Raw genomic sequence first — 12,911 nt, 5'->3', positions numbered from 1 at the left:
TCTGGTGCCTACACCAAGCGATGAAAAATACTTGAAGTAAAGAAAGGCCTAGCTGCAAAATGGACCGGAAGTTGGCTAAAACGACAACAACGCTAACAGCAAACTTTAAAAAATCAACAATTTGTTTATTTCAAAGCATGGTAATTAATCTAATTAAACAACATAGGTTTAGCTAATCTGCCATAAAGAACGTAATCAAAAGAGGTTACAGGTGGCACAGACCAAAGCAGCTTGTATGGCACTGGCATTCCTCTACAGCATCATCACATATGGAACATCCACCAATCCAGTAGTTTTTGACAATTTTGACAATTCCATGGCCCCTGCACAACGAGATAACACATACAAAAGCTCCAGTCAAACCCTAAACTTAAAAAAAAAAATGTGTTAAACATGACATTTGTGTTTGTTTTATGTTTAAGGAGGTGACAGTCTCTTCATAACAATGGTGTCTGAAGTCTGAGATATACAGTACTGTGCAAAAGTTATAGGCAGGTGTGAAAAAATGCTGTAAACTAAGAATGCTTTTCGAAAAAATAAATAATGGTTTATTTTTATCAATTTACAAAATGCAAAGTGAGCGAACAGAAGAAAAATGTTTATCAAATCAATATTTGGTGTTACTACCCTTTGCCTTCAAACCAGCATCAATTCTTATAGGTACACTTGCACAAAGTCAGGGATTTTGTAGGATTATAGTCAGATATATGATCAACCAATTATACCAAACAGACGCTAATGATCATCAATTACACATGTAGGTTAAAACACAGTCATTAACTGAAACAAACAGCTGTGTAGGGGGCTTAAAACTGGGTGAGGAACAGCCAAACTCTGCTACCAAGGTGAGGTTGTGGAAGACAGTTTCATGTCACAGGTCATACACCATGGCAAGACTGAGCACAGCAACAAGACACAAGGTAGTTATACTGCATCAGCAAGGTCTCTCCCAGACAAAGATTTGAAAGCAGACTGGGGTTTCAAGATGTGCTCTTTTGAAGAAGCACAAAGAAACGGGCAACGCTGAGGATCGTAGACGCAGTGGTCGGCCAATGAAACTTGCAGAAAGTGCAGCAGATGAAAAACACATCAAGCTTATTTCCCTTTGAAGATGTCCAGCAGTGCCATCAGCTCAGAACTGGCAGAAACCAGTGGGACCCAGGTACACCCATCTACTGTCCGGAGAAGTCTGGCTAGAAGTGGTCTTCATGGAAGAGTTGCAGCCAAAAAGCCATACCTCCGACGTGGAAACAAGGCCAAGCCACTCAACTATGCACGAAAACATAGAAACTGGGGTGCAGAAAAATGTCAGCAGGTGCTCTGGACTGATGAGTCAAAATTTTGGCTGTAGTAGAAGGCAGTTTGTTCGCCGAAGGGCTGGAGAGCGGTACAATAATGAGTGTCTGCAGGTAATAGTGAAGCATGGTGGAGGTTCCTTGCAAGTTTGGGGCTGCATTTCTGCAAATGGAGTTGGAGATTTGGTGGATTAATGGTCCTCAATGCTGAGAAATACAGGCAGATACTTATCCATCATGCAATGCCATCAGGGGAGGTGTACGATTGGCTCCAAATTTATTCTGCAGCAAGACAACGACTCCAAACATACAGGCAATGTCATTAAGAACCATCTTCAGTGTAAAGAAGAACAAGAAGTCCTGGAAGTGATGGTATGGCCCCCACAGAGCCCTGATCTCAACATCATCGAGTCTGTCTGGGATTACATGAAGAGACAGAAGGATTTGAGGAAGCCTACAACCACAGAAGATCTGTGGTTAGTTCTCCAAGATGTCTGGAACAACCTACCAGCCGAGTTCCTTCAAAAACTGTGTAACCCTAACCCAACATTTCTTTCTCAACCCTGGAGGACTTTGATAGGAGTAGTTCAACAGACACAGATCATCAAAACACAGTTCAAATAGTCCCATTTAATCCAGACTGCTATGGACATATGGAAAGACAATAGTAAGAGATGCATAATTGAATGCTTAATCAATGTAACTGTATATTTACTCATATGCAGAGGTCAAACCTGTAAAGCTGACCTGTCTGAGAGTAACAATAAAATACACATTAGAACAAGATAATAAAAGAAAATACTTTTTCAAGCATTGAAGGTAAATTTATTGTCATTTTTTTTTAAAATCACAAGGGTTTAAAAAACGAAACGATGTTTGAGTCCTTTGAGGCCTGAAAAATTGAGTGTTGATGAAGAATTGAGAAGTCTCACAGTGTGAGGAATGAAGCTGCTCTGTAGTCTGGTGGTACAGCATCGGATATTTCTGTATCCTTTGTCAGCTGTCAGCAGGGTGAACAATCTGTGGCTGAGGTGAGTGTCGTCTTGGGCGCACTCACACTAGGCAATTTGTACTGTGCCCAAGCACATTTGACCCCCAAAGTCCAGTTTGTTTGACTAGTGCGAGCGCTCCGTACCGTGCTCAGGCATGGTACACTTCCTTGGCTCTGGCACGGTTGGAAGAGGTGTGCTTCACATAATATGGTTGCTCATGCAAGAGCATAAACAAGAGTGTGCAATGTGGACACAAAGTATGATCATGCATATTACACCGCCTTGTATAATCAAGACATCCAGGAATGTTAGAGGGCCAAAATGACACAAAATAATAAGCCACAAAAAAGACCTCAGTAAAGTCATGTTCTCTCTGTTGTCCTCCATCGTGCTGCGGCCGCGCCATGGAGTGATGACATGTACAAGAGGTAACCTTGCTCAGGCCTGGTTGCGGCCAGAGCAATGTGAGTGCAGGCAAGCAGGAGAACAGCACGGTATGGAGCAACTGGGCCAAGTGTGAGTGCACCCTCACCCTGCATGCTCTGTGCAGACATCATTGTATCCCAGAACAAGGAAATCATATTGTTAGTCACATCATACAATCTGACTATATTATACATCTGCAATCAACTGATGTGGTTCTCAACTCTATTTTTTTCCTTTTAAGCCGGAGATTTAGATTTAGTGTTGCTTGAAAAGCTTGACAAATGAAACCACATATGAAAGCCTGGTCTTTCAACCAAAGTATCCTTCTTTTAACCACTGAGGTATTAACATGTCATGAGTAGCAAAGAGCAGCCACACTGAAAAGCTGAAAAACAGGTTTTCAGTTAACAACCTTGCGTCAGTGTAGAGAGGCCTGCATCACCAACCACAGGAAACCTCCCCTCACACTGGAGAAAACCAGGCTGACAACCTGAATGTGTTCTACTGCAGGTGTTTAGCCCACATTCACACAAAGTTAATAATTTAAGAGGTATTTCTGTTTCAGCTAATTGAAAATTGCTAGTCAGCACTGTATTAGACAATGATCACGCCCACAGTCCACAGTGCCGATGGTTGCCATCCAGGGATGCAGATTTGAACTCATCCAACACCAGCCCGATTCACCAGATTCTGGCACCCTCAGACTACTACTTCTTCCCCAGATAAAGAAGATGAAGAAGTTCAGTGGTTTCCATTGTGACAGTGACGTTATCGCTGCTGTGGACCACCAAAATGCCAACTTCAACAAAGAAGGTATCTGTATGCTCTATGACTGCTGGCTTAAGTGTGTAATTGTAGGAGGGGACTATGTTGAACAATAATGTGCTGAGTTTTCTAAAATTGGCTCCTTCTACTTTAGGCCATGAACTTATCAATAACAGTTCTGTTCTGCAATCATCCAGTCTGTTCTCTGCACATCCATCAACAGACATTCAGGACAGCAGAAAAAATCATTGCTTCCAGCCTGCCCTCCATTTAGGACTTCTACATGTCCAGAGTCAGGAAACATTACTGAAGAACCATCACAACCTGGACACAACCTCTCCAACTTCTCCCCTTTGGTAGGTGCTACAGAACACTGTGTGCCAACACAAGCAGACACGAGAAGTTTCTTTCCATGAGCCATCACTCTGATGAACAGTTCATACAGCGTCAATAACCTGTTGCACTAACACATCCACTTACTTCAACTAGACTATTTTCAGTTTAAAATCCACCATTTTTAAATGTACTTATGTCTTGTGCTGTCAGCCCATATACAGTATGTCCTGCTTGGTGTACATAATTGTGTTATCTTATGTTAAACATCACCAATCATTGATTCAAGAGCAGTTTTTTCTACATGATACATGCCAGGCTCTGTTGTATTTTAGTGAAAGAATGAAAAATGTATCAATTAATTTTAGATGAGATTAGATCAGCTAATGTATGAAGGGTCAAATTGTCTTGCGGAGGATCAATAAAGGTACATCTTATCTTATGGATTTATGTCAAATAAGTTAACACAGAAAAAAACCCTCACATGATCAATAATCAGTCAACGCAATTGTATTGAACACTGAACTTTATTTTTCTACATCGACACAACATTGAGACAGACCCAACAATATGTTTCAAATAAAAAAATAGCCTTTGGTTTAAGAGTGGTTTAATCTATCAATTCAAAAGAGCCAACTGTCAATGGAATTCTTGAAAGACTTAAATCAGATTGACTGTGGCTGGCTGTGTGCAAGACACTGTATCAGGAGAGGACATTAAGGCTATATTTGACTTCAGTTGAGGCACATGACCCTCACCGAGTATCACAGGGACCAACTTTACATCCAACACATGTTCACTTTCTCTTATCCATGCAAACTGTGGCATAGATGAGGGGCCTACAGTTCAGCACTCTTTCTTAAAGGTATACTATGCAGGATTTGTCAGTTACTGTTTGAAAACAAACCATTCCAAGTTCCCCCCTTCTAAGTGCTGTAAATGCAAGTTATGATCAGTGTTTAGCCTTCTGTCATTTGGTCCATATAAAAACTGCAGTCCATCCCCCATGAGGAGCTAAGATGGCTATACAATATCCTTGTATCCTGGTGAGGCAGTCCTTTACCGTCTTCACAATCAGTTTGAGAATAAAGTGCTTGGACTTGTGGCCATTCACACATGTGACATCAGCTCTAAAAGAACATCTCAGAGCAGTGTTTTAAAGTGCAATGAGACCAGAAGATGAGCAGAGTCCGTCCCCTGATGAGAGCCTGTCTTGGAATCGGCTCTGTGCTCAGACTATTGACTCTTTGGACAGCTGCTTCCCTCGCTTTCCCCCGTGTAAGGAGTGGAGCGCTGATGCTTCACTGTGGGACCTGGGAAGGAGGAGGACAACTCTCTGATTGGACTGTCGCCACTCATTGTACAGTCGACAGTGATATCTGAGAGACACCTGGTGAAGACAAAGTGAACATTAGAATTTAATCACACAATTTTCTGTAGGTCCCAGTAATATTTGTTCTTATAGTGTACTGAAGTGGCATATTAAATGACATGGTTGTGCTTTGATTGGGATTTTTGATTTAAAAGAGAAAGTATAAATTGTGATCACTACTACTTTATCTGTTCCTGTTAACTTTACTCATTCTAAAGTTTAACATCAAAATAATACAGTTTAAGTAGCCCATATTTATCAGAGTTTTCCAAAACACATTCCTGAAAATTCACAATAAAAGCCTTGTTAAGAAATGAAGGGTTTCTGTCCACTGAAACACTAGAGGGCTTTTAATCTGAAATGGATAGAGGAAGAGTTGAGTTTGTATCAACAGCGTAACGCAGTAACTTTAACAGGGCAACCAGGAGCAGCGATTCCAAAGGAGGGTTGGTGCTGCAGGCAACAAAAACAGTATGTAATGCTTATGAGCTGCAGCAGAAACTGCACCAACTTGTTCCTGATGAGAAAGTTCTCTTGTGGACGACAGTCGGAGTATTTTGCATTGTGTGCACAACTTTCAACTCTAGTACAACATAACATGACATAAGCACGGCAGCACCAATGGAGCTGAGCTAATCAGTCCCTCCTGGATTTAGCGGTGTTGCGATTGCACCAACTCACGCAAATTCAACCAATCACCTTGAATTCTTTGAGACCTTGCCATTTTGTCCAATCACCGCAACTTTCCCTCAAATTTAACCAATCGCCGTAGTCCTGCTATTTTCACCAATAACAGCAGTTCTCTTTGCTCACGTCACTGACTTAGACAAACTCGTGTCCTTGTTTCTAGATTTGGAGATGCAGACATGCTCAGCGTCTCACATTTACCTACAAAACTCCCTGCTAACGACTGTGAAAACAATTCCATGATGTTCTGTATGAAAGCGGAGCTAAATTGTTTTGCACGGTGTGCAACATCGTGGTGGAACACAAGAAAGTCGTCGCTTGACAAACACTGAAACGCGTGGACAACAGGGAAGACAAATCACTGTGAGAGAGGCAGCTTCATCCAAAGCTGTACTGAAAGAATAGGTGAGTTAGCTAAAATTAAATGTTCATGTTTAGTAAAAACATTTGTGAAACATAAATCACAGCAAGAGTGATAGAAGCATGTTTGCTTGACAAACTGTGTGAGTGAGTGAAAAAAAAAAAAAAATCACACCAATTGATAGCCCCATTCACACTGCCCTCTCAAGGTAGGAATCATGAGCCGATACTTCGCCTCACCGGAGTTATACGTGGGAAAGTGTCATCCTGTCTGTCCTACTGACTGTTTGTCACAGTTGATCGCACTGATTATGTGACGTGATTTAGAGCAAAACACTTTAACTCACTATGTCTTTGTCTCCTTCCACTATTGTGTTGTTGTAGTTACTTTCTCTGACTCTTGTATTGAAAAGAAATCACTGTGACGGTCAGCCCTACCGACCAAGACTTCAGTGGACCTTCCCCCAGAAAACAGCCTCCCTCCCCGAGAGCGAGAGAGTCAGACAGGGTCCTGTTTACTGATGGTGATTATGTAATTATGTCACATTTAGAGCAAAAAATGTAACTTTGTCACTTTCCAGGATGCATGGTGGGTCAGGATCTCAACCACAAAACATTATAACTGCATCCATATGATTATAAACAGTCCGCGGTTTAGATTAACAGGTGGACACCGGGGAAACACTGAAAAAAAAACAATTGCCCCGATATGCCAATGTTCGCTCACAGTCATAGCACCGCCTACTGGCAAGTAGTAGTACTTCTGCTAGCAGGTTGACCAAATCCACCTCGAATTTCCTGAGAAAATTAGGGCCTTACATGACGGTATATAGTGAAGATTCTGAGTCGTCATTGGATGCTGATGCAGTGGCAAGGACATATTTGCCATGAAACAGGAAGTACTTCTGCGTAAATGGTACAATCTCTCCCAAATTTCGGATGTTTGATTAGAGTCCAGCCCATAACACCGCTACATGCCAAATTAGCAGGTATAGTCACTGCGCCACCTTCTGTCAACAGGAAGTATGCCTAGTCTAACAATCATTATTTAATTTACATGACATTTTCATGGTGCAATCTATTCTTGACATCCTTAAACCTAACGTGTAATTAGTCAGTTTTCTCTAGTAGACACAAGAAGTTACATTGACCTCCTCTGCACAGTGTCCAAAACACTGTATGACTTGAAGGCCACACTTGTCAGCCTCCAGTAAAATCAGCTATTCCAACGTTTAACATTACAACAGGAGTGCAACGATTTAACATTAACCCATATTTTCTAACCCTAACGCCAGAGTAATGCATGGAAGGTATTTCATGGAGTGGAGAATTACTTTATGAAAAAATATCTCTGATGTTACGTTAGTCTCTCTTAGTTTACACTGAAAAACATGACATTAATTAAAGCCTGTGGTGCATGTATGGCTGCTGTATATCCAATGTTAATGTGCAGCAGTTACCTGTCTGTGTCAGTTTGTTTACTTTAGAGTAAGAGGGAGAGGGAGAGTAAGAGGATTTAGATATTTTCAGTAGAAGTGGCCCTCAAATAATGATGATTGACTCCATGATGACGTACTCCCCCGTGTGGTCGGTGTAGGCTGCGCAGCCATCGGCAACTATTGGAGCTAAGTTCAGCCAATAACAATGGTCTGTAAAAGCCGCGCTGATTAATCGGCCAAACCGATTAATCGGTCGAGTACAGTTGTGTTGTGTTGTTTCTGTAATGTAGTGTCTATGTTCACTGTTCTGTGGGGCGTGTCTGGAGATTCAGATCACAATGGATGATGTAAAACTATCTTTATGAACCTCTGACATTATAAAAATGGGTCAAACTATACCTGGAAGTAAAGCTAATAAACAGTGGATAACATCACACATCATAATACTAACCAGGGTCCAGAAGAGGTAAATGGTGAAGAGGGCAACAGTAAGTGAGATAAGCCCCACAGCCTCCAGCCGGCTGGCGAAGTGAAGGTGATCTATGGCACCACGAAGGCAGAGCCAGCCAGAGATGGTGGCCAGAGGGGTGATGAGCAGGAAACACACCATGTCACCAAACAGGGTGCGCTTCTCCTGACGAAGACTTGGGTTCTGCATCCACTACACCACCAAAAAGAATTACAGCACAGTCAGGTAGTAGATCAAATGTGATGCTGAACTGAATCTGTGCCATACTGTAGCCTTCCTGACTATCCTGTACCTCAAGCAGTGACCTGGACTTCCTCTGCACAGTGAACTGGTAGTGGCAGAGCTCACAGAAGCTGGTTCCTGAGGCAGACAGCCAGTGCTCCAGACAGCTGCGGTGGATGGTGGCCAGGGTCCCGGAACATTCACAGGGGGACAGCAGTTCCTCCTGGGCTCCGCTGTCATGACAGATACGACACATGGGGTTCTCTGGCACGGCACTGAAGAGAAGACAGAGGGAAGACACTTTGACTTTCACTCAATACGTATTTGATTGATTGGTTTGTGTCAGAGAATGTAAAACAAAATTAAATGATGTTAATCAACATAAACTGCAGGAGCAGGATGTACAAGTTGCTGGAAGCACTCAGAACGTATGTTCTTCTACGGACAGCATTTTTATTCTTCCGTCTGTTTTTTTGGTTCGCTACTCCTTCCACATTTTTTAATGTATTCACCCCATTCAAACATCAAAATATTCATCTCAATTGGGATTAGTGCACTATTACTTTTCTCATTGATATCATTCATAATTTTAGAGATATTTACCATTTTCCGGCCATTTTTTTCCCAATTCACGCAGATGGACAGAATGTTCAGAAATCCCACATTTTGACACTTTTTCAAGCTTTTTCATAAACTTCAAAACTCATTTACGCTTCCAGCTAGAAACTCCATTCAAGTTTTATTGCTATTATTACAAACTACTATTCATCTTTTCAAAATATTCAACTTCCTTTGAAGCTCAGTCATACCTTAGTTATAATGGAAGACAATTAGAAATCACTTCAAACCCACTCATTTTCAAACTCTTCCCAGTCCTTCAAACTTTGAAACGTTCACAAAGATTAGGATGTTCTCATATGAATTCAGCTTTTTCATATTATTCATACTCTTAGCACAGCCACAGTTCTGAGATTCATAATTTTTCAGCCAGTTTCAGATTTTTACACTGGTTTGTATGGGGCAGAAAGGTGGAGGACTCAAGTGACTCAAACCTGGTCTTCAACTCGTTCTCATTCCCACAGTGTTCACTCCACCTACATAATTTAAACATCAGCCTGTAGGAAGATTTGGTCACAACAATGTGCCTCTGGCAGCAATCGGACCAAAACTTTTTGCTTAGTGGGGTTTTAAGTGACAAGAGCGCTGACCAACAGTCCCATAAAAACTGAGTGGAAAAATATCTGGAGACAGACAAACACATCTACTTTTTTTAAATCGCCCCACAAGCTACAATTTTAACAATTAACACACAAAAATGTCATAGTGTGTTCAGTCGACTCTCATAGTTTCTACTATATCATCATTTAACTGATCGTAGTTACTCTTTTTGAGGGAGAAGCATGACAATGTGAGGTGAGCCTCAGCTAAAATCACTATAAAATCAACTCTGACCATTACCACCACCATCACCGTGGCAACTGATAAAAAGTGGGCCAAGACAGAGACAGATGTGCCAATGAGTGTGGTTTAAAACACACAGTGGCACACACACACACACACACAAATAAAGTCAAATATGCACGCTTAGGTGTGCACATATGACCTAACACATACACACAGACACACAGACACAGAGTCATAGTATATTTTCCAACATTTTAATTATATTCAACTTTCATCTTTTTGTTCAGTCTTTAAGCAGCAAACTCTATTTGAATATTTAAATGTTTCCCATTTTTGATACATTATGAGATTTAGTCAACATTTCAGTCCCATTTCAACATTTCAGTCCCATTCAGAATATTTGACTCATTCTCACTGTAACATCTCTTCATACTCCATCAGCTGCTTCTCGACACAAATTCAAGCCAGCACTGCAGTTTGGCTCACAGCTTTTAGTATATTTTGAATGCTTCATCCCACTTTTAGGACGCTTCATACTGTTCACATGCGACTTCAAATAAATTAAAGCCACCGATTCAGTTTGCCGTTACCTTTTCAACAAACCCTAAAGTATTTAATATTTTTCATGTATTATTAGCATTATTCAAAGTTGTTAAAGCCAACACTGCGCATTTAGCATCAGCTTTTCAATGAACCTTAAAATATTTCACATTTTTCAGATTGTAGCTGCCATAACTTCTTCCAAAAAAATGGCTCTCACAGTAGCATATTCAAGAGAGTTTATTCCTGCTTATCTAAGTCACATACCTACACCAAAGACAGCAGGGTCATGGTCTCACATAGACCACCCTGCTGAAGAGATTGCTCCTTTAATCAATTATGACATTGGCCTGCTCATAGGTTACAATTGTTCTCAAGCCCTGCTGCCCAGAGACATTGTCAGGCAAGGATGATGAGCTATTTGCAGTAAGAACAGACCTTAAATCCCTGTGTCGACTATGGCGATGCAATTGGAAGCAGTCATAGGATTGTTGTGAGACAAATGACACCGCATTTTCAGTCACCAGCTAATCTAACAAGTGAAGTTCAATACATATGCCGCCCACAAGTCAAGGAATTAGTCACCCCTACAGATGTGTTAAATGTGCTCAGTCAGAGCCAGACTTTAATGAAAGAAATGTGGAAGACGCTCACTTCTCTCAAGAGGATATGCACTTCATATAAATAATGGAGGAAGGCATAAAATTCAATGCAGATGGTCACTGTGAGATGCCCCTGCCATTTAAGGAAGATCAACCAAGTCTGCCAGACAACAGGACATCTGTGAGAATGCTGTTTATGTATTAGAGTTGTATCAATTCTCCTTATGATTCATTTTGTCTAGTTCTCACGGCATGCTTGACAGCACAGAGGCGCAAATAAATGCCTGTAGCCAAAAGAATGCCTTGTGTCCATGATTTCAGCTGGAGGGGAGCTACACATATATTCCTGGTATTCAAAGACTTTACAGCCGGCAATGTGCATTAGGCATTAGCTTTTCAACAGCCAGCATTCACAACCTCCTCTTTCTTCAGAACTTGCCTTTTCTAGTTTTCTATATTACTGCACAAGGGCTACTTTTCGTCTATTAATACAAGCAGTCAGATAAATCTAAAATCTCTTTTAATCTAGAAAGTCCTTTATAAATAAGACTACAACAGTCTATAATATCAAGACTACATCTTTTCAAGACCAGTATCTGTGTTACCCACCTCAGAGTCAGCACTCAACATTTCTTCAGTGAACTTTCTGTTGAACAATTTCTTCCAGGACTATTTCACTGAAATAAACACAGTCTGTGACAGAAGTATTGTCCTCAACCCCGTTACTTGCGTATTATGAAAAATTAGACACAGTGTTTTAAACAGAATTGAAATACATCCATGACCTACCTCTGCTTGGCGTACACGTCCAACCCTGGAGAGATCAGCGGGCCATCCAGCTTGGTCGACACCTGACTGTAACACTGATGCTGCTCACTGGTTGACACACTGCAATCCTCCATGGTTTTACCTGGGAGAGGTGGCTCATCGGAGAACCCACATATGGGCTCTGAGTCCAGCTCAGGTCGGCAGCTCACATGGGCTGATCGACACTGGTTTGGCAAAACTTCTGGCAACAACGTACAGCGATTGGTCATCATGACACCAGACGGTGGACACAGACATTTCCCATCTGCAAGATCATCAAGAGAGAGGTGATTCAGATAGCTGCGAAATACTCCACTACAGTCACCAGGGGGAGCACTGCCGACTGTTTGAGCCAGCCTTTCCTGTCATAACGGCAGCGGGCTGGTTGTGCAGCAAGGCATGAGGCTCTCCAACAGCTGGGGAATGTAACGTTATACGTATATGTAACGTCTGAGAGTTTTGTCTATATTTACAGCAATGTCAGCTATGTCTTAACATTACACACTGACTAACTTCATGTTATGGTTTCTGCTAAAGAACGAATGTTTCAGAAATGTACTAGATTTAACAAGCTAACTGACGCTGGGGGTAAACAATACTGTCTCAATGCTGGTCAATGTGTATGTAACGTTAAAGAGAGGCAAACCAGCATGGTAAAACAACTAACGTTCCTGTAATGTCAACATAAATGTCAGCCAACAACGGAACAGCGGGTTGGTGTTCAGCACAAATGACGAGGCGTGCTGAACGTGTTCATGTCCAAACAGGGGAACATTGTTTTGATGACAACACATGGGGGAAGTTAACCCTACAGTAGGCCTAGCTAACGAGCCACACCTTTTCTCTATTTCTTTCAAATGTCAAAGACTTACTTTTAGTCGATGTCCTAAATTCACAGTGGTACCTGCTTGAAAGACAAATTAGGATTTAAAGTAGTAATTTCTCCAACACCCCGTGTATGTTTTCAACTGCGCTGTCAAGTCAGGCTGCCCAGGACTTCCGCTTTGAGCTGGAGGCGTTGTTTGGTTCAGCTGCCTGCTGCTGACACATTTCCGCCCTGTTTTTACGGGCAGACTCCTCCCCCTCCTCCTCTCTCCTCCCCCTCCTCCTCTCTCCTCCCCCTCCTCTCTCTTCCTCTTTCTCCTCCCCTCCTCCCCTCTCCTCCCCCCGCCCCTCCTCGGCTTGTGTGTGTGACTTC

General features: G+C 41.8%; 1 protein-coding gene across 1 annotated transcript; it reads right to left on the bottom strand.

The window, feature by feature from the left end:
* Positions 1-4,319: 4,319 nt before the first annotated feature.
* Positions 4,320-12,729, bottom strand: LOC141006299 (E3 ubiquitin-protein ligase MARCHF3-like). Its single transcript, XM_073478456.1, has 5 exons — positions 12,586-12,729; positions 11,696-11,978; positions 8,431-8,635; positions 8,121-8,330; positions 4,320-5,201 (listed from the first exon to the last, which is right to left on the bottom strand). The coding sequence occupies exons 2-5, from the start codon at positions 11,944-11,946 to the stop codon at positions 5,043-5,045; spliced, it is 825 nt and encodes a 274-aa protein (XP_073334557.1). The 5' UTR covers positions 11,947-11,978; positions 12,586-12,729; the 3' UTR covers positions 4,320-5,042.
* Positions 12,730-12,911: the final 182 nt, after the last annotated feature.

This window comes from Pagrus major, chromosome 12 (genome assembly GCF_040436345.1).
Source record: "Pagrus major chromosome 12, Pma_NU_1.0".
In the NCBI taxonomy this organism is placed as follows: Eukaryota; Metazoa; Chordata; class Actinopteri; order Spariformes; family Sparidae; genus Pagrus; species Pagrus major.
The sequence above is the reverse complement of the archived record's forward strand: the minus strand, read 5'-3'. Positions and strand labels throughout refer to the sequence as shown.